This window comes from Vombatus ursinus, unplaced genomic scaffold (assembly GCF_900497805.2).
Source record: "Vombatus ursinus unplaced genomic scaffold, bare-nosed wombat genome assembly UNPS02014793.1, whole genome shotgun sequence".
Lineage (NCBI taxonomy): Eukaryota > Metazoa > Chordata > Mammalia > Diprotodontia > Vombatidae > Vombatus > Vombatus ursinus.
The window spans coordinates 1,681,954-1,704,783 of NW_020954571.1; the positions used below are offsets into that span (position 1 = coordinate 1,681,954).

The 22,830-nt window shown below is 43.0% G+C and overlaps 1 protein-coding gene across 7 annotated transcripts in view; it reads right to left on the reverse strand.

Annotated features, from left to right (window-relative positions):
* The window catches only part of CARD9 (caspase recruitment domain family member 9), a 35,736-nt gene that overhangs the window by 8,071 nt on the left and 4,835 nt on the right, over positions 1-22,830 (reverse strand). For 3 of the 7 annotated variants that reach the window (XM_027869498.1, XM_027869502.1, XM_027869503.1), the window contains 9 exons: positions 21,295-21,448; positions 15,135-15,392; positions 14,663-14,800; positions 12,945-13,249; positions 12,123-12,302; positions 8,537-8,680; positions 6,639-6,764; positions 5,101-5,292; positions 484-525 (listed from right to left, as the gene is read on the reverse strand). In XM_027869498.1, coding sequence (XP_027725299.1) covers positions 484-525; positions 5,101-5,292; positions 6,639-6,764; positions 8,537-8,680; positions 12,123-12,302; positions 12,945-13,249; positions 14,663-14,800; positions 15,135-15,318 — 1,311 coding nt within the window. In that variant the 5' untranslated portion in view covers positions 15,319-15,392; positions 21,295-21,448. The remainder of the gene's footprint in view (positions 1-483; positions 526-5,100; positions 5,293-6,638; positions 6,765-8,536; positions 8,681-12,122; positions 12,303-12,944; positions 13,250-14,662; positions 14,801-15,134; positions 15,393-21,294; positions 21,449-22,830) is intronic. The other 4 variants (XM_027869501.1, XM_027869504.1, XM_027869499.1 and 1 more) reach the window with 3 other exon arrangements.

Consider the following 22,830-nt stretch of genomic DNA (forward strand, 5'->3'; position numbering starts at 1 on the left):
AAATCGAACTGAATTACGAGCTGTATGATCATGAAGAAGACATTTCACCTCTCTAATCCTCAATTTCCTGATTTGGAAAATGGGAATAATAATATTTCTACTACCCACCTCACAGGCAAGGCTTTATAAACCTTAAAGTGCTATGGAAATGTGTTGCAGCTATTATTTTGAAGGAAGAATGGAAGCTCCAAAGTGGAGTGATTTACCCATGGTCTTCCAGCTATTAGATGGCAGAGTTGGGACCAGAATTTAGGTCTTCTTCTGACTCTAAAGTCCTTGCTTTTTATATGACAGCCATTGCCCTGTCCTTCTGGGCCAATAGTTAGACACTGGATAATCCATCAACAAATCTCTTTAGAGCCTGACCCCAGCAATGAGGAAGAAGAAAGGTGGCTCCCAACTAGGTCCTGCTCTAGGCAAAGCTATGGGTCTGGTGAGGAAGCAAAGGGTAATACTCAGAATTAAACAAATCATGACACTCACCTCCTGAGAATTCCTGGGTGAGCTGTCATCTAAGTCCGAACTCTGGGTCACAAGAAAAGAGAGAAAACTTGTCAGGGCCTTTATCCCTCCTGGATATACCTTCAGAGTGTGAGGAGGGGGTGGTAGAGAAGAGAATTGGCTTGGAACAGTAGATAGCACAATGGGGCTTGGGATACAATTCACAGACATTTTCAAAAACCATTTAAAAAAATAAGGAAGGAAAGAAGAAAGAAAATACTGCCCATGTAGTATTCCTAATTCTGTAGTTAGGAGTTCTTAACCTGGGGACCATGAACTTGGCTTTTAAAAAATATTTTGGGGGCAGCTAGGTGGCACAGTGGATAGAGCACTGGCCCTGAAGTCAGGAAGACCTGAGTTCAAATCCAGCCTCAGACCAAACACTTGACACGTACTAGCTGTGTGACCTTGGGCAAGTCACTTAACCCCGACTGCCTTACCAAAAAAAAAAAAAAAATTTGATTGGCTTACTTTGTAATCCTATGCATTTTATTTAACACATTCGAAAACTTGTTGCCTTACCTCCCACGATTCATGGTCACATACCTTCCACTCAGCTTACCCTCACCCCTCAACACACACACACACACCAGGCTAATAATACCTGCCTCCTCCTGCCCTAATTCATGCCATTCCCCTGACTTTCCTATTCTGTCCCCCCACCATACTCCCTGCCTCTCGCTGTTGGACCTTCCCCTCTGCACCTATATTGTACATACCTACTTATATGTTGTCTTCCTCGTTAGAATGTAAGCTCCTTGAAGGCAAGGACTGTTTTTGCTTTTCTTGTATCTCCTAAAATTTAGCACAGAGCTTGGCACATAACAATAAATGCCTGTTGGTTTATTGGTTGCCTATAATTGCCAGCACAGAGCAACTTTGACCTCTTGCTGCCAACCCAATCTTCCAATTGGGATGTGGAGTAATTCTTCTTTGGACTTCAAGCCTCCCATCTCCTGCTATGCCTGTGCTTCGAGAAAAGAGGAGTGACACCCTCCTCTCAATGGTGAACATTCTCACACATGGTCATACCCTTCATATACCAGTGACTGAACTCCCATCGATCATCATCCAAACCCTATTCCACACTACCCACCACCCAATTCTTCATTCCTATCCCCCTCAACCAGCCTACCTCAAAGTTTTAAATTAACTCCACCCAACTCTTCCACTGTGTCTCCTGGAATGCCCATTCCTTAGATAACAAACTTCCCTTAATCTTAAATCTTCTCCTCTTCCATCTACTAGCTCTTGCTGAGACCTGGCTTGCCCCTTATGGCACAGCCTTCCTGACCACCCTTTCCAGTACTAACTACACCTTCTCTCATTTCCCTCTGCTCACTGATCAAGGAAGGAAGTTGGAATGCTCTTGCTCTCCATTGTCACTTCCAGGTTCTCCCCCTTCCTCCATCACTCAGTAATCTCTCCTCCTTTGAGCTTCATGATATTCTTCTGTACCACTCCCCCACCCCGAGTCAAAATCTTGGTAGCTTGATTCCAGACTCCTAGATCACTCTCCTTGCTTTTTCATTGAGTTCAGTACATATACATGGCTTACAATTTTTCTCTCCTCCCCTTGATTGCCCTTATACTAGGACACTTCAATATACATATTGACTCTCTCTCAAATATCCTAACCACTCAGTTCCTCAACCAACTCACTTCCCATGAGCTGCAACTCTACCCCTCCCCAGCCACACACCAAGATGGTCATACCCTCAATCTTGCCATCACCTACAACTGTACCACCTCTATGTTCAAGAATTCTGAAATCCTTTTACTGACCATAATCTATTGGCTTTTCACCTCTTTCTCTGCCTTCCCTTACACAACCCTACTCTTCCTCACCATCACCTCTATTCCCTTGACCCCTCAATTCCCTCCTAGGTCATCTCCTTTTAGTAGCCACCCTCTTCTCCATATCTTGACTCTTTGGTGAACCAATTCAATTCTACACTATCATCCGCTCTTGAATCCCTCTCTGACTGCATCTTCTCTCTCTCTTTTGCTGGACTCTCATCTAGGTCACACCCTCTAATTGTAGGTATCTCTCAGGATTTTGTACTGGGCTTTCTTCTCTTCTTCTTCTATACTACTTCACTTGGATGTCATCAGCTCCCATGGATTTAATTACCATCTCTCTGCTGATGATTCTCAAATCTACCTATCCTGCTCCAAATTCTCTGCTGACCTCCAGTCTCCCATCTCCAATGACCTCTCAGACATCTCAAACTAGATGTTTAGTAGACATCTTATGCTTAACTTGTCCAAAACAAAATTCAATATCTTTCCCCAAAAACTCTTCCCCAACACCAGCCTAACTTCCCTACTACGGTAGAGGGCAACACCATCCAGTCTCTCAGGCTGTCAACCTAGGACACAATCCTGGATTCCTCACTATCTCATCCCCCATATCTAAGGCCTGTTGATTTCATCTTTGCAGCATCTCTTGTATATGCCCCTTTCTCTTCTCTGACATCACCACCACCCTAGTACAGGTCCTCACTACCTCACACCTGGACTACTGCAATAGTGTGCTGGTGGGTCTGTCTGCCTCAAGTCTCTCCCCAGTGCAATCCATTCTCCATTCAGCCACTAGCGATTTTCCCAAAGCACAGGTCTGACTATGTCTCTCTCTTTCTCTCTCTCTCTCATACACACACGCACACACACACACACACACACAGACACACACACACACACACACACACACACAGAGTAAATTCCAGTAGTTCCCTATTGCTTCCAGTATCAAATATAAAATGCTCTATTTGGCGTTCAATGCCCTTCATAACCTAGCCCCCTCCTATCTCTCTAGCCTTCTTATGCCTCGCTCCCCAACAAGTACTTTTTGATCCAATGACATTGGTCTCCTGGCTGTTGCAGGAAAAAGACATTCTATCTCTCATCTCCAGGTATTTTCTCTGTCTGACCCCCATGCCTGGAATACTCTCCTTCCTTTGCTCTGACTACTGGTCTCCTTGGCTTCTATCTTCTACAGGAAGGTAACCATAACCTCTCTTAATTCCAATGTCTTCCCTCTATTAATTATTTTCTATTTATCCTGTATATAGCTTTCTTTGTATATATTTGTTTGCATGCTGTCTCTCCCATTAGACTGCAAGCTCCTTGAGGGCAGAGGACAGTCTTTTGCCACTTCTTGCATCCTCAGGGCTTAGCACAGTGCCTGGCATGTAGTAGGTCTTAATGAATATTGACTGATTGAATATCCTCTTCCCTCTTTTCTATTTACCAATTCCCAATTCTTTCTATCCTTTAAAGCTCCCAGCTTAAGTCCTACCTCTGATTCCTTCCCTAAATTAAATTTAGTACTTAATTACTACTTCCTATTGTTCCCTTATTTTGTTTACACGTTCGCTGACAGCCAGCTTTGTGTGAGGACCCTATATTAGGGATTGTTTCTCTTGTGGGTCAGTCTCATTTCCCCCACTCTATTATAAGTTTCTCCCTTCAGTTTCCCCTTCTCTCTCATCTCCCCTTCAATGACAAACACTGAGCTGGGCTCGCAGAAGGCCCCAGTATGGTTGGTTGAATCATTCATTAAATTGTTGATGAAGTACTTACTATATTCCAAGCTTGAGATACAAAGAAAGGCAAAAGGATGAAAAAAGTCCCTGGCCCAAGGAGTTTACATACTAATGGGAAAGATAACCTGTAAATCAGTAGGTTTCTACAAGAGAAATAAAGAGTAGAAAGACCATAATTTTATAGGAAAAGGGACAGGTAGGTGGGGCGAAGGGGATTGAGGACAGGGAAGACCAGGAAGGCTCCTAATGGTAATATTTGAACTGATTCTTGAAGGAAGCCAGGGATGTCAAGAGGTGAGGAGGGAAAGCTTTCTAGGCAGAGAGGACAGCCAGTGCAAAGGTGGTATCACATGTGAGGAACAGCAAGTAGGCTAATATTACTATGGGTTTGTAGAGAATAAGCAGGGGAGTAAAGTGTGAAAAGACTAGAAAGACAGGACAGGATCAAGTGGTCAAGAGCCTTGAATTCCAAAGAGAGGATTTTATATTTGATTTTGGAGGTAACAGAGATCTGCTGGAATTTATTGAGGAAATATGAGTTACATGATCAGACTTATGGTTTAGGAAGATCACTTTGGCAACTATGTGGTGGATGAATTGGAGTGGAAAAACTGGAGGCAGGGAGTCAAATTAGAAGGCTTTTATAATAGACCAGTCAAGAAGTGATGAGGGCCTGGATGATCTTTGCATCAAAAAGTCTTAGAACATCAGTTGTAGAATGAACTAGACCAACCTTTCCATTTTATAGATAGGGAAACTGAGGCCCCCAGAGGGGCAATGGCTTGCCATGGTCACAGGTGAGTTAGTAGCAGAGCCAGAACTAGAACCTAGGTCCCTGGACCCTCAAAGAAGTGTCCTCAGTCATGACTGACTGATAAAAAGTAGACCACAGAGGTAAGAGAATCCTAGGGTCCCATAATCCATTGCGGGACATGATGAGATAACTGAGCCTACTCCCTGGCCTTTGGGAAAGACCATAACTACATCCACCAGGTCTGGAGAGGAGAGTTCTGGGAGCTCTGATGCTACCATTCCCCCAGTAAAAACATACCAGAATGGGTGTCTCCGACTGCAGCCTCTTTAGCTTGCTCTCCATAGACAGTAACTGCCCCTCTTTCTTAAACAGCTGTAACTGCAACTCATCATACTTTTCACCCAGCTCCCGGATCTGCTTCCGGAGCTCATCCTTCTCCTTCAGACTATTCGAATACTGCAGGTGGAATTCCTCCCTTGTCATGATGGCCTGGTGGGGGGAGGAAGGGTCGCACAAACAGAAGCTGGGTTGAAGCCCCTCAGGAAGAGATGTCCCGGTACCCCAGTGCCCAGAATACAGTCCTTACTCCCGCAGGAGGCACCGTGACTGCCCAAACGTATCCTGAACTCTGGACAGAAACAGGCATCAGGGACTGACTTCCCCAGTGACAACACTGCGGCCAAATTTTGTTGCTGTTGTTTCAGTTGTATCAGACTCTTCCTGACCCCTTTTGAGGTTTTCTTAGCAAAGACACTAGAGTGGATTGCCATTTCCTTCTCCAACTCATTTTACAGATGAGGAAACTGAGGCAAACGGTTATGTGACTTGCTCAGGGTCACACAGCTGGTAAGTATCTGAGGCTGGATTTGAACTCATGTAGAGGAGTCTTCCTGACTCCAGGCCTGATGCACTGAACCACCCTGGCCGTCCTGTCGCCAAATAGCAGGGTTCATTATATGGGAGGTAGTGTAGAAAGAGCACAAGCTCCGGAGTCCAAGGACCAAGGTTCGAATCCTGCCTCTGGCACTTATAGCTATGTGACCATGGACATGTCACAACCTCCCTTGACCTCAGTTTCTCCATATGTACAATGAGGGAGTTGAACTAGATGTCCTCTAAGGTCCCTTCCAGTTCTAGATCTGTTATGAAAATAGCTTTTTTTAAAAACAGATATAGGATACCAGCGCCGGAAGGAAGGCCAATAATTTCAGCCCCTTCATCATATACATGGAGAAACTAGACCAGAAGAGGGGAAATGACTTTCCTAAGGCCATAAAGCCTGAGTGATACCAGAACCCAGGTCCCCTGAATCAACATCCATTGTTATTTCTATTGCCCCTCCTTCCCTTTCTCATGAGGCAGAACATTTTCCCAACCTCAGACAGATGAGAAAAGTCCTAGAATCACAGAATGAGAGCTGGAAGGGACTTCAGAGGTCATCTCATCTCCACCCACCATACTGAGGAAACTAACTCGCCCAAACTCACACAGGTGAGTGGCAGACCCAGGGCTTCCCTTCCCCTTTCACTATATGACTCTCCCAGTGATCAAAGGCCTCTGCACATTGAAGGCTGCAGGGTGGGGAAGAATTGGGCACAACACCACTGCCTCTACTCTGCCTGGGAGAACTCCACTGTCCCCTGCCAGAAATGGGGTGCTCTTGCAAAGGAGACCGCATGCCTCACTCGTTTCACTGAGAAATCAGCTTAACCTCCCACTGGTATTTCTCTGATCACGATGTGCAGGTGCCTGGGAACGCCAACTTCATTTCTTCTGTCAGCACTTTCAGGTGCTGGCTGCCGAGAGACGGGCCTGGGTGGCCTGCCTGCACATACCTGGTCCCTTTCTATAGCTACTTCCTCCATCTGCTGCAAGATAGCTTCGATGCGTTCTTTGTACATCTTCGAATCCTTGCGCAGGGCCATGCCCTGTAGCTCAAACATCTCCTTCTCTTCTATGCTCTAAGGAGAAAAGGGAAGTCATTGGAGTCAGTAAGTTTCTGGCCCCACTTCTTCCCTCAACTTCTCTGAGCATAGCGCAAGGATCATCTAACGTCTAAACCAAGCTTTTCCCTCTTCTTCACCCCTCGCCCCCAGCCCAACAATTCTGTAAGAAGGTAGGTGGCATCATTCCCAGAAGCAGCGTGACAGATCAGATTAAGGAAGGGAAAATAGGAAGTAAGAACAGGAAAAGGAGGGTGTGGGGGCAGGAGGGAACAAAACTGTATGAAAATGAGCTTGCTGTGTATGAAGAGGGCTTCTTCTTATGAATATGTATACATATACATATAGCTGGAGGAGGTAGCCCTCTCACCTACTTTTTATTGATTTGAAGGCCTCATACCCACAAGGATCTCCCTACCTCAGCCTGTCCCAGTACCTGAAGCCCCCAATTATTGCTTCATTCCATGGGCATTCAGTACTGCCCTCTTCTGACTTCTCTTCTAAGACACAAATCCCCCTGGAAAGGATCATATATTCAGTCCCTCATACTTCAGTATGAAGGAGTTTGTGAGGGGTGAGGGGGAAAGGAAGAAAAAAAGAGAGCTGAAAGGCAGAAGAAAAGTACACAGACATGAATTTTACAGGAACCAAAGACAAGTATTGGGTATAAAAGTGCTTTGAAGAGTTAAAAAGAATCAATATAAATTATATTTTATATTTATATTTTTTTAATATTATTAAACATACTAAACATATATTAGCCATGTAAGATATTTATATTTACTTGATAAATTATATTTAAATATATACAAATAGAAATATTTTGTTTTATATTTATATTAAAATTATTAAACATATAATAATGTATTATAAAATATATTAAGCATATAATATGGTAAATATATTATTAGATATTTATATATTTATATTTACTTGATAAGTTCTATTATATTTAAATACAAAAATTATTTTGTTTTATATTTATATTTTATTAAATATATTAAGCATGTAATATGTTAAATATATTACTAACTATATATTTATGTTTCCTCAATGAATTCTATTATATTTAAATACACACAGACATAAACTGTTTTATTATTTTGCCTAGTGTCTCCTGGCTGTTGGCAAAGTAAACCAATGAGTTAGACTTGAATAGGTCAGAGACATGCAACCGATGGTATGTGAATAAATAAAAAAGGAAAGAGAAGAGCCGGCCAGAGCTCGCTCACTCGCTCACTCGCTCCCTCCCTACCTCCTCAGGAGAAGGTGAAGACATCTCTTCTCCAAGCACCTCCCTCTCTCCCAAGGTGCAGCTCCTCACAAAACCTCAGAGTCGGAAGGAATCTCACAGCCGTCCAATTCAACCAACACTCCTTTGGTTGACTCTTCTAGGATATTCCCAACAAATGCCCATCAAGCCTCCACTCCAAACCCTCCAACAAGAGAGAACCTCCTTCCCGAGTGGCTGATGGGGCCTTGGACAGCTCTATTTGTTACGAAGCTTTTCCTTACATCAATTCTAAATCTGTCTCTTCAACCTCCAAGCCTTTCCTCCCCATTCTGGGGCCAACCTCCTATCTGAGAAGGGTCCAATGCGGGACATGGAGCTCAGGAGGCCCTGACTACCTGGCTGACCCCAGGACTGGCCAGAGCGGTCAGTGTCTGTGTCCAGAGTTAGCACAGCTGAGCTCTGGGTTGGCTAGTTTCAGGACAAGTGACCAAGCTGTAGAGGTGACCCTGCTCTGAGGAGGACATAGCCTGATTCTCCAAGGCCTCAGTCAGCCCACCTTGTTCCGGAGTGCCTCGGCTTGCCGCAGATCCTTTCGTAGGTGGAAAATTATGTTTTCCTTTTCCTGGTGATCCTTCAGAGTCTGTCTCCAGTCTTCCTCCAGAATCTGGATGTAAGCATTATTCTTGTCCCGCTTTCCTTTCTGAATGATGTGGGGGCCAGGAGGGAGGTAACAGCTTAATAATCATAATCATTTGCATTTCAACAAACCCTTTGATGTAACTAGCATAAATATTATCCCCATTTTATAGATAAGAAAACTGAGGCAGAAAGAAGGCAAATTACTTGTCTGAGGTCATATAGACAGTAGTCAAGCTAGGACATGACCCAGGTCATAAGAATCAAGGATCTCAGATTTACAGGCAGAAGGGACATTGGAAATCATCCAATCCAACCCCTTCATTTTACAAAGAAGGAGACTGAGGCCCAAAGAGATTACATGACTTATCCAAGGTCACACAGATAGTAAGTGGCAGAGCCAGGATTTGAACCCAGGTCCTCTGACTCTATCAGTAACTCCTTCCACTGAATTATGCTGCTTGATCCCAAAACAAGTAGATAGGTCTGCCACTTAAAAATATCTCCCTATACCCACCTATCCCAGTGCATGAAATCCTACCATTCATGATTAATTTTTTTTCTGAATCTTTCTGCTATACCAACAGTGGCCTTCAAGTCTGGAGTGGTCTGTAGGACAAAGGAGACATTAGGAGAGACTGAGGTAGTTAGGGGCAGGGGAGGGGTGGACCAGGTTGAGGGGAAGGGAGGAGACTTTCCCTCAGAAGACAATGGAAAATGTGTCCCGAAAGGAGGCAAGGAGGAACCCTCCCCTGATGGCCCTTTCTTGAACAAGGTAAGTGAGAGGGGTGCAGCACATTCAAGGAAGGCCCCCAGGCCAACCATCTCCTCATTTCCCATCTGGTTACTCTGTTGGACTTTCCCATCATGCCTCAGAGCTGGTACCTTCTCTTCCTCTTTCCCTTTGTAGCTTCTTCTCCCAGTAGATTGTAAGTTCTTTGAGGGCAGGATTTTTTTTTTAAGTATTTGTATCCTGGCGCTTTCTGAGCCTTTTCCCTTTCCCGTCTTCTTCCCTGCTGTGGCTTTTAGGAATGGCTTCTTTCTGTGACTGGCCTTTCAATAAATTCTCTCTCTGATCCCAGAGAAGCTGGTCTGTACCTCTCTCTCTCTCTCTCTCCTCATCTTCTTTTTCTCTTTCCTCCCCAATCTCTTTCCCCATTCCATTTCTTTTCCTCCTCTATTTTCATCTGCCTGCCACCCTCCCCTTTCCATCCTCCCCTCCTGGCTACCTTTGTTCTACTGGCTTCCTCATGATGCTCATTTGTCATTAAAAAAAACCGGGGAACTTTTAGGTGTTAGAGGAAGACTTTGGTCAGGAAGACTCACCTTTCTGAGTTCAAATCTGGCCTCAGACACTTACTAGCTGTGTAACCCTGGGCAAGCCACTTAACCCTGTTTGCCTCAGTTTCCTCATCTGTAAATTGGACTGGAGAAGAAAACCATACCATTATGTTTGCTAAGAAAACCCCAGATGGGGTCATGAAGACTCAGATACAGCTAAAAAACAAAACAGAACAAAACAAAAACAGAAAAAGTTTCCCCAGCATTTAGCACAGTGCCTTACACACAGTAGGATCTTAGTAAATGTTTATTGGCTGACTGACTGCTGTCCAGTGAGTGGATTGGTTTCCTGGAGATCAGAGGGTTTAGAGATGAAAGAACTGTTTGAAGCAGGGAGGGCATTTCTGTAGTCCAGGGCTGTGTTTCTCAATCTTGAAAAAGGTCAATTTGTGAAAAGTGAACCTTGCCTCTTCTTCAGTGCCAGAAATCCACTAGAATTCGGAGCAATGGCAGCAGAGAAGGGAAGGACCCCAATGACTGATTTTGCCAACTTCACATATTCATTATGGGGGTGGCTCTGGGCAGTACATCCTCTACCTTTCTGATTTTACACTGCCAAAAGAACACCCAGGAACCCAAGATACCATTCATTTGATAAACATTTATTAAGCACTTACTGTGTGCCGGGCACTGTGCTAAGCACTGGGGATACAAAAAGAGGCAAAAGATAGTCCCTGTCCTCAAGAAGCTTACAATCTAATATTCTGAAGAGTCATCTATTCATTTATTTATTTTAAGATATATTTGTTGAGCAGCTAAAGCACTAAACTTGGGTTGCAGAAGATCTGGCTTTGAATAGTGACTTTTCCTAGCTGCGTGACCCTGAGCAAGTCACATCACATTTCTGAGTTTCATTTTCCTCATCTGCAAAAAATGGGGCTAATAATACTTGTACTACCTACATGACAGGCATTTGAGGAAACTGCTTAGCCAACTTTAAAGCACCATCAAAATGTGAGTCAGTAAGTTAATACCATTATTACTATTATTTGTCTATTTAAGTCTACTCTGATGTCTCCTCATGGCTTAGACTTCCCCCTGGGTTCCTGAAAGCGACGCCAGAAGGATGCAAGCTCTGGTGGGTTGTGTGAAACTGGAGAGGCTTCCAGTAAAGGCTCAGTAAGGGAATATACACCTGTTCAAGACTCATCACCAGAAGGCTGGCAGTACATTTTGGGGGGGGCAGGGAAGGGAAGGAAAAGGGGTTTTAAGAACTCTCAAAACCATCTTCAAAGTCACAGAGAGGCTATGAGCTACATTAGCAGGTGGGGGCTGCAAGAAGTTAGGGTTAGGGCCACGAAATCAAAAATCTTTGACATCAAAATAGGATGTAATAATAATAACAATGACTATTATTATTAATATTATCAGGAAAAGTGTGGGAAATATAAAGACATATAAGATATGGGTCCTACCCTCAGAAGGCCTGTGATCTGGTTCACCTATTTGTGACATGGGTCTTTGAGCTTTCAGGGGGATCCCAAACCTATAATATTCTTTCTGCCTTTTTAAAAAAATTCAATTTTATTTCATTTTTAGGTCTTCATTCTTTCTGTTCTGTCTCCCCCCCACTACCACCAAAACTGAGAAAGCAAAAAAAAAAAAAAAAAACCCTGTTCCAAAAATACGCAGTCAAGCAAAACAAATTGCCGCATTTGCCATGTCCCAAAAAATATGTTTCAATCTATGCTCTGAATCTATCACTTCTCTATCAGGAAGTGAATAGCATGTTTTCATCATGAGTATTTTGGAATTATGGCTAGTCATTTGTTGATCAGAATTCCTAAGTCTGTCTTTGTAAAGACAGAATTGTTTGTCTTTGCAATATCGTTGTTATATAAATGGTTCCAGTTCTTCTCACTTCACTTTGCATCAGTTCATACAAGTCTTCCCAAGCTTCTCTGAAACCATGTCCTTCATCATTTCTTATAGCATGATAGTATTCCATCACATTCACGTATCAAAACTTGTTCAGCCATCCTCCAATTGATTGGTACTCCCTCAGTTTCCAATTCTTTGTCATCACAAAAAGAGCTTCTAGAAATACTTTGTACATATGAATATTCCCTCTGCCTTGAAGATCATTCCCCAAAGATACCCCCATGGCATTCTCCTAATTCTCCTCAGAATAAGACTCCAACCTCGGAGCCAGGTGGCTGACCTACCTTCATGGAGCTCTCCAGTTCTTGGATCTTTGCTTGAAGAAGATCCTTCTCCTGCTGGATCTCCCACATGACCTCCTGACTCGGCCTCTGCTCCATAGCATGCCTGAGTTTCATTGTGTGCTTCCTCTCTACCTTGCAGTCATCCTCAGCCTTCATCAGGTTGTGCCTTAGTCGGTCTATCTGCAAGAAGACCGTTCACCCCCATGAGATTCTTCCCATACCCTCTAGGACACTCCGTTCTTGCTGGTTTTGCCTCTGCTCCCTGAGAGGTCAAAGAGGAAAAGATTCTCACTCACCTTGCAAATTGTTACATCTGCTCCCACCTTGGCTTTTACCCAGAAACAATTGCCATGGTGCCTCTGTTAAGCCTAGAAGGCTATTTGATGAGAGCGTGTGAATGGCATTACTGGGATGAAAGTTACCAATTGGCTAGGGAGCTACTCTAGTTTCAAAGTGTCAGAGAGGATCAAACCCCACCCCCTGTAGACCATCCTGACAACTAGGAAAAATGGAAGACCAACAAAGACATATACACATTAAATCAAGATAGGCTCAGAGTCTGAGATATAGACACCAATAAATGAACCTAGATTCAGAGGCAGACAAAAGGATAGAGACAGACCTATAGATCCAGAAGCAGACCCAGAGATGGACATAGGAACGGATCTAGGCCCAGAGACAGAAATAAACCCCAACCTAGAGTTAGACAAACAGAAGCGCAAGAATTGACATTGAGAGACACAGAGCCAGAGGGAGACCTAGAGACGGATAAATCTCACCCCAGAGACAGCCAGAACATGCAGGGGGCAGGAGATGGCGCACCTCAAGCTGAAGATCACGGTTCCTCATAAGCGCAGCGTTTTTTTCCTCACTCTGCCTGGCGTAGAGCATGGCCAAGTCATAGTTCTCATCCTTGCACCTCTTGAGCTCCCGGCTAAATGCCTCACAATCATCCTTCATCTTCTGTACCCGTTCCTGGTGCTTACGCAGCATGCTGTCCTTCACCCGCATTTCCTTGATAAAGTCATCTTTGGCACTCAGCATCACGTTCAGATCTTGCACTTTCTTCTGCAGCTTCATGACTTCATTCATGAGCAGCTGTGTCAGGCCTGACTCCCCAGAAGCATCTGTCCAGCCACAGGGATTGTCAAACACACAGTTATGTCCCTCTTGGCCCAAGTCCATCTTCCCACCCCACTCTACCCCCGATTTTTCTGTCAACAGAGGCTCATACGTGTATCCATTATTCATAATTGTATACAGTTAATAACTTTTGCTGCTTCAGAGAAAACAAAGGCATAACACCCTCCTCAGGAGGCCAGGTAGAAGTTTAAGAATCAAGACCATTTTGGTTCCATCTCCTCCCTCATGAAAAATCACAAATACAACAGCTTTCAAATCCTCCTAGGAGATGATTTAACACTTTCAATGGCTATACTGCCCATTTCAGAGATGGGAAAACCAAGGCCCTGCATTATCATCTCTATGATTTGATTTAGTAAGTATATGTCATTACCCTTCTCCAATATGCTCAGAGTACTAAAAATGCAGTATTAGTTTAATGATCAGAAGACCTGAGTCCAAACCTCAGCTCTAACAATGATTAGCTATGTGAATATGGACATCCCAACCTCTTTGAACTACAATTTCTTCATCTGTAAAATGGGGATGGTATTACTCAGGGTCTATCTACCTTACATAGTTGTTGTAAGAAAAGTGCTTTAATATGACAAACATGGAAAAATGTTTTGCATGACTTCACATGTAAAATGGGTATCATATTGCTTGTCTTCTTAATGGGTGGAGGAGGGGTGGGAGGGAAAGAATTTGAAACTCAAAAATTTTTAAATGAATTTTTTTTAGAGAAAGAAAAGTGCTTTATAAATCTTAAAGAACTGGAGAAATGGGGGCCATTAACATTGCCTGTTTTCGTTCATTAACAACAAAAAAAAAGGACCCAAGATTCTTATGTGAGGCAGCATTCATCTTCCAAACACCCCTACCCAAGGCAAGGTCCAAGATACTTAAATACATTTTACTGATAAGAAAACTCAAGCAAGGAAGGATTGGATGATATGGTTGAGAATGGAACTCTTGTCCATCTGATCAACTTTCTAAATGGCTGCTAAATAAGGCCCACTCCCACCCCACCCTAAATAACCTAAAGGAAACATTACTTTGTAGAAAACTCTCTGGATTATTCATGTCCTCAGACTCTTTCATTAGCATGGACAAATGAAGATCAGTTAAAAGTACCAATTGTGTACTCTTGTATAGAACCTTTAACATCTCAGAATGTTTTTACCTCCATTAACTCACATGATATTCACAATAGTGCTGGGAGGTAGGCAGGGATTATAATCTCCATTTTACAGAGTGGGAAATTGAAACCCTGAGAGTTTAGATTATTTGGCCAAGCTCACAGAAAGTCAGCAGCAGAGATAAGATTGGAACTCAAGACTCCTGGCTAACCTTAAACCATCGCTCCTTCTACTATTCCAAGCTGAGTCAGTTCTCCTTACTCTCTGAATCAACCTTACCTATTATCATGGAGAAGACCCTGGTGGGCTCCTTCCCAGTGACTTTCTTATATAGCTGTGGGTAATAAAGTTCTAGACTCTCCAGGAAGGCCACATACCCCTTATGACCAGTCCTTTGGAGGATGTCCAAAAGAACACCTAAAAAACAGAGAGAATAAAAAAAAAACAAAAACAAAAACAGAGAGAAATAGAAGTAAAACCAGAGACAATTTTCCTAAAACATGTTCCCCTTGGACAGGGCTGAGCTGTGTTCTTAAATGCTTGGTTTGGGCCAGAAACTGTCCAAGTCTGGGCACTTGAAGCCCACAGTACATTAACTATCTTCTAGGAATGCTTCATGGCCAAATGTCTACATATATGTGTAGTAAATTTTCAAGGGAAGCTGCTGCTTGGCACAGCTGATCTGTGCCAATGAATCCCAAGTTGGAATGGGGGTGGATAGGGACGGTTAGAGAAGGAGGGCAATACTGACCCACTTTCCTTTTTCGAATGACCAGGTTGGGATCATTGAGAACTTGTTCTTCATCATCAAGGTTAATGACCTTACACTGTCGGAGGTATGGTGTGATCCTAGAAGGGTCGATGATGGAGATAAGCTTCACCCGAAAGCTCTCGAGCATATTCCAACACTCCTCATCATTTTCATAGTCTGACATGGCGGAGAGAAGACGATTTTCTGGGAAACACCCACTGCCACTGGAGAGAGCCAAACAGAAGGTGGACAAAGCACCTGTGGGCAGGTATAAAGAACTTCAGATACTTCATTACACTGTCCATTCCTCAAAGACCACAGAGGTGTAAGGACTTAGAGTGATGAAGGACCAGAGAGAAAATCTAACCAGCCTGTCCTCCCACTTTGCAGACAAGGAAAACTGAGACAGATACTGCCAAAAGGTACTTGAAGATTGGTATGTATCAGCAGAGCATAACTAAGAATTCTGGCTTCTGGAGCATATTTAGTTAAAGGAGTAGGGTCTTAGATGTAATGATTCCTGCGCATGGTTAGGGTAACCTGGAAACACAGGTCATGGGAGGGAAGGAGGTTGAAGACATAGAAAGCCAAGATGCTGGGGGGGGGGGGGGGGGGGACGGGGCAGGGCAGGGCAGGAAGGGAAGGGAATGACCCTGAGCCAGGTACTGAACTTACTGGGAGTGGGAGTGAATGAGCATATGGGTCCCTAAATGGCAACAAAAGGGTCTGGATAGGATACAATGAACTTTAAAGAAAGAGCATAGGGGCAGCTAGATGGTGAAGTGGATAGAGCATCTGCCCTGGATTCAGGAAGACCTGAGTTCAAATCTGGCCTCAGACATTTGACACGTACTAGTTGTATGACCCTGGGCAAGTCACTTGACTCCACTGTCTCGACAGAAAAAAAGGGGGGATGGAGAAAGAGTGCAGAGGTGGGAAAGGTGATTGCTTAGTAACAATGGCAGAGGAAGAGTCAGAAAATAAGGGTGGAGAAGAAAGATGAGGGCATCTTTTCTTCTTGGTCCCTGGTTATCTAGGGGCAAGAAGAAAGGAGTATCTGGCCTTGAAAATGGCACCAAGAGATGTGGTGTCTTCAGAAGAAAGCTACTCCTGGTAATGAGTAGCAGGAGAAGGAAGTTTGAGAGGAGGACCCCTGGAATGAAGGGTAGTTTGTTAACAATAAAAGACAATTCTAGAGGGCACAATGGGAAGGGAGGACAGAGGATGCATGGGGACTGAGGGCTAGGGCTGGCTGAGTTTACTAAGTGGGGATGGAGAGGCCCATCTGATGCTCCTCCTTCCCCCCACTCCTGCATCTGTTTGGTACTGGCTCCAGGTCAGGCCACACCATAGGGAAAATCCGTCCAGATGGGAATGTGGGCCCCAGAAGACAGACTTGACAGTTATTCGAACCTGAGGATGAGCGTACATCTACACAGAGGCTGGTCATGGGATTAGATTGGCAAGCTGGTGTTCTGCTAGGCAGGAGGAAGCTCATTATCTTACATGATGGTACGTGGGGCAAAATTGCCTGTGCTAGTTCCAGCTCTGGGGAGTCAGACACAGAAATGCAAAAAGGAGTGCTAAAGAGCTTCAGAAGGCCTTTATTGGAAGGCCCGTATGCACTTAAAATGGAAAACTTGTCCATTAACAATGTATGAATGTATAAGGCCCTTGGATAATCACCATGGGGATATAGTGAGTATGGAGGATCTTTAAAGCATGTCAATCAGTCAGTAAACATTGCTAATCAATTGCCCTTATATTGCACTAAGGAGAAGGTTTTGAAGAACTGGCTGAAAGAATAGTCCCTCAACTGTTAATATCTGTTGGTTGACCCACAGATCCCATTACCAGGCATATATCCCAAAAAAGTCAAAGGCAGAAAGAAAGTTCCTGTATATCCAAAAATATTTATAGAAAGACTTTTTGTGGTTCCAACCAACAAAAACAACAAAAAGGTAAACAGAATAGTATTGTGCCATAAGAAACAATGAACATGAGGAAATTCAGAGATGGGATTTGAAGTGATGCAGACTGAAGTAAGCAGATCCAAAAAAACACTATCTAAAATGCCTACAATGATGTAAGCAAAAAGAACATTAAAATAAAGTCAAACACTTGTAATTATAGTGCCCAATCTTGGCCCTATAGAAGAGATTTGGAAAAATTCCCTCTACTTTTATTAGAGATATGAGAAGCTATGGAGGTGGATTGTATGTACATATGCTGGGAGATGTGGTCACCACGTTGGTTAGTTTTGCTTAATTATTTTTCTTTGCTCCAATAGACATCACTGAAATGGAAGGTGGAGGAGAAGTATATTTGGAAATGACTCGTAAAAACTGAAAGTATCACTAAAATTTACTTTAGAAAAACAAAGCATAGTTCTGTCAGTTCAATTCTTTTCTTTCAGTTTCGTTAATTTTTTATGTCCAGAATTTCCATTGTCATGTTGAGTTCATTCATTCCTCTCCATGATGTGCTCCTGACTCCCTGAACTATACTTTCTCTACCATGCCATAGAAACTTCTCCACCCAGGCAAGCTCACTCCACCTTTGCACACTTCACACTTGGAAGGGTCCCTGCACCTTCTATTTGGCTGATTCCTCCTAGAACCTTTATTTTAAGAAGATCACCCAGGGCCAACTATGTCTTTATTCCTTTCTAAGCTGCACTCCTGACTCTTCTAGACTTTCTCTAGCTTAATACCTTTATCTCTTCTCTACCCTGATGCTTTTCAGTTTGGTAGACTGTGAGTTCCTTGAGAGCAGGGACTATCTTTCTGCATGTATTTGTATTCACAGTGCTTAGCACAGTGCCTGGCATATAGTAAATAAACACTTACTAAATGCTTGTTGACTTGACTAGGGTTTTTTTCTTTTCATTTGTTGATACTCTAGTTTTGTTTTGTTTTTTAGTTGCATGTCCAATTTGTTTATTTCTTCTTTCTCTCTTTTGTTGAGGTTTAGTGATATAAAAGGATTCCTTTGGCCACATCCCCCCAATTTTGGTATGTTGTCTAATTATTGCCATTTACTCTGATGAAATTATGTGTTGTTTCTCTGATTTGTTCTTTGACCCACAAATTCTTCAAGCTTAAGTTATTTAGTCATCATTGAAGTTTGAATCCTTTCATGAAAGGCTCTCTGTTAATTATAATTTTTATTGTGGTATGGTTGAATCAAGGATGTTTTTTATTATTTTTGCTTTTCTGCATTTGTTTCTGAAGTTTCTAATGCCTTAGCACAAGGACAATGATTATGAAAGTGCCAGTCATAGCTGAGAACATTTTAAATTCCTTCCTATTGCTATTCACTACCAAAGATCTATCATATGGTACCTCATTTTTCTAAAGTCCTTAACTCTTTTCTTGTTATCTTTTTTCGTTAAATCTGTCTTTGTTTGAGAGTACACTGAAGTTCCCAAAATGACTTTTGCTGTCTATTTCTTCTAGTAATCCTATTTAACTTTGGTTTTTGTTTTTTTTTTAAGATGCTGGGATATTTAGTACACATTATATTAAGTACTGATGTTGCTTCATTATCTATAATGCTTTTAATCATAATGTAGTTTCTTTGTTTATTTCTTTGGAGCACCTGAAGCATCATATTAGCTTGTGTTTACATAATACTTTATGTACACATGCCCATGTATGTGTTTTCAATCCTCCTTTGTCCAGTTCAGATGAAAGTGAGCTTCACGTAATGCTCACTTTCCTTTCCTTTTCCTCTATGTTTCTATGCTCTTCTCAAAGCACCCCAATCATGGGTCATAGATAAGAAGATCACTAATGCCTCTCTTTGAGTTGGTAATTTTTGATATGGTGCCCTTTTTGGATCATTGCTAGGGTATGTGTGGGAGAGTTGGGCCTCCTCTGTGCCCTTTCATGATGCTGGTCTCTCCTCTTACCTGTCTAACACTTCTCAGTCTCCTTTGCTGGATCATCATCCATGTCCTGTTCTCTAACTCTGAGAAAAGATAACCCCACTCTTCAAGTTGCTGAAATTTCCGTTCATTGTTCCTTCTCCTAGTCAAGCAGGACAATGCCATAATACCTATTTTATGACTTCCTTTAGATTCTTGAATGCAGTGATTTTGTCTGTCCTAAGATTTTTCTTCTCTGCTAAATGTCCTCAGCATCTTGTATGCTGCAAGTAGAATGTACCACCTTGAGGGTACTACCAGTACCCCACACAATGCCTTGCATACAGTAGGCACTTAATAAATGTTTGCTAAATAGAATTCAACCAAATCTTGCACGGCATGGTGATCCTCTAACCCTACTCTGGATTCTCTCCAATTTGCCAGTGGGCTTCTTAAAATGTAGAGCATAGGACTAAATGCAAAAATCTCACTCTTGGTCTGACCAAGCAGAGGACTGTAGGACTATCCTGTCTCTCTGAAAGCTGCTTTAGAGGATCAGTTTCAGAGTTGGGAGGAGGAGGAGGGTTGATAAAAAATGTTTTTAAAGTGGGTAAAATGGAAGGGTCTGGATGCTTCTGTGCTTTCCCAGCCCAAAGAGGCAATGTGAGTATAGCATTGGGACATACCCTTTCATAATGGACCCCCAGAAAAGCAATCTCCGGTTCAAGGAATTCCATTGTTCCATATTCACTCATGATCATAGCCTAGGAGTCTCTACCAGAAGACACAATTAGTTGAAAGTAAAGATGGCTAACGAAATAGAAGAAAAGAAGAAGAAGAGAAAGGGGAAGAGGAAGAGAAGAGGAGATTCCTTCTCTGGAAACTTTGTGGTTTAATCTCCTAAAAATATCTTACCATTAGTGGGAAGAGTGGATATGCATGGGGGACATTCATTGTCTGGCCAGGACATCTGATTCTTCCCATTGGACTTTGTGTCATATATACCTGCCAATTTCGGTCTCTTGGCTTGCCAGTTCTTTTACATGTCAAATAAGTTTCTCCCTCACCTTCAGTCTATCCACACAGGGCTTTGACTAGTCTCCCAGGTATCTGTCCTTGCCGTTTCTTCCTCATCCAAGCCTTTGGGGAAAGGAATTAGAGGAAACCGCTGATCTAATTGTCTAACACACAGTTGGGGAATGTGATTAGATTAGCCAGAATCCAGAGTTGGAGAGAAAAGTGGTTGGGGAAAGGTTTCCCCAGAGGGCAATGGGAACACTCTGCCCCCTTAGCACTTTGGGAGCAGGGGTGAGAAAAACAAAGGGAACTTCTTTGGTGAACAATGCTAGTGAGTGCAGAATTTGAAGTCAGAAGATGGGAGGGCATGAAGAAAACCAATTGTCACAGAATTTTAATAGTCAAAGACTGATTTATGGGGAGGATACCCTTTCCTCTGACAACTTAGAATAATCTAACAGGACTGGTCAACAAGGGGTCAATCCTGGGTGCATGCCAACGGTGAGATTACTTCTGGAAGTACTTGATAATACATAATAGAGGGGTCCAGTTCTTCACTTTTAAGCATATGCTGCTATTCTAGGACTGCTTCCTGACCAATTATTGTGTGGCCAAAAAAAAAAAAAAGATGGATTGTGTGGTTGGCTGCTGTGCTGGAACTGGATATGTGTGTCTATAAAAGGTTCCAGCAACTAGACGTTTTGCATTTTTCCACCTTAGCTGCATTTAGGTGAGGAGGACAAACTGCTGTGCTGTTCTCCCACCCTCTCTCCTCCACCATGCTCCTAGGGCTCCCCATTACAATAATAACAATAGCACACATGCATACATAGCCCTTTAAAGTTGCTTTTACCCTAGCATTCGCCAGATCTAGCAAGGATAGTCACTAATACCCAAGGCTGCAGCTTTGGTCTCAATAGAATACTTCACATTTCTATGGTGCCATCCCCTTATATGTTCTTGCTAGTAAAGAGACCAAGCAACATGCATGCTTTCTGGGCCTGGCTAGTCTAAGGGATTAATGTCTTTCCACTGCCCCTCTAAGTTCTCTGGAATACCTACTCTTCCTCTTCTTCTTCCCCTGTCCTGAGGTGGGTGTAAAAGGTTGCAATACAGGAAGTGGTAAAGCATTGTAGAGGACTAAATGACTGATGGAAGGATTCAGGGTAGATAGAAGGAAGAGCTTCCTGAGAGTGTGACTTATTGTGAGACTCAGGGAGTCTCCGTCTTCAGAAAATTGTGCAATTGGGGAGAGCAATTCCTGGAGGGCCTTACCCCTTGTGGTCACATGGAATCAGATCAGCCTCGGAATGGTGGAAGAGGGCCTCTCCTGGTTTGCGGGTGTGGGCCTTGGAGGCTGAATTTTGGCAGGAAGGGAGAAGGCTGGTTACCCCAGGCCTGTTCTTGACCAGTCCTGCCTCTTGGGTTCCTACAGAACAAGAATTGGTTCCAGCTCAGTAAGAATAGTCCTTGGTCCTGATATAGGAATGGCACTGGTCTCTTGAGGAATCCACAGGGATATGGAAAACATGATTTTGCTAAAGCTCAGGGTTGGCCATGTCATTTCCCTGCTCAATAAGCTTCAGTGGATCCTTACTGGCTTTAGGATAAAATGGAGAATCATCTGTGTGATAGTTAAAGCTCTTCACAATGTGGCTCCAACCTCACTTTCCAAGCTTACTCCAGACTCCCCTTCATACACACTATAGTCTAGCCCAGGGGTGGGGAACCTGCAGCCTCAAGGCCACATGTGGCCTTCTAGGTCTTTGGGTGTGGCCTTTTGACTGAGTCCAAGTTTTATAGAACAAATCCTTTTATTAAGGAGATTTGTTCTGTGAAGTTTGGATTCAAAGGACTGCACTTGAGGACCTAGAGGGCCACATGTGGCCTCAAGGCTGCAGGCTCTCCACCCCTGGTGAGCCAAACTGGCTCCACACTTTTGCACTGACTGTTCCCCATGCCTAGAATTCCCTCTTTCTTTACCTCTGCCTCTTGGGATCCCTTTTTCCTGTGAAACTTAGTTCTATGCAGAGCCCTTCACAATCTTCTCAGCTACTGGATGGGATGGCATCCCCCAACAGAATCACCTAGTATTCATTTTGTATAAATGTACATGTTGTCTCCTCCACAGAATGTAAACTCCAGAATAATTTCCTAGCCTAGCACAGTGCTTGGCACATTTTTGTTGTTTAGTCATTTCAGTCATGTCGGACTCTCTGTAACTCCATTTGAAGTTTTCTTGGCAGAGATACTAGAGCGGTTTGCCATTTCCTTCTCCAGCTCATTTTACAGATGAGGAACTGAGGCCAACAGGGTTAAATGACTTACCCAGGGTCACACAGCTAGTAAGTGTCTGAGGCTGGATTTGAACTCAGGCCCAGCAGTTAGTCTACACTTTATGCATACTTATGGACTGATTGATTAAGCCATGCAACAGTCTTAATGTGCTTTCTTGAGATGAGGTAAGAGAGAAAAGAGAAACAACTTCAAATTGTGGTCCTATTATTTTCTACCTCTGTAATCTTGGGAAAGTTTCTTAACCTTTCATCACCTATAAAATGAAGGGGTTCCATTAAATCAGAGGCCACAATGGGGCTGGTAACATTTCCAAGTGCTGCCAAACCAGATTAAAAAGTACCTCAGAAATATTTAACAAAATAAATACAAATACAAGAGAACATAAATAATGTTAATATATGGTTTTCTAAGTCAATTTTCACCTGTGGAGATCCTTATGTACAGTTTGGTGGTCCCTGTTTCTATTTGAGTTTAACATTACGGGACCAGTTAACATTACTGGACCTCAAATTC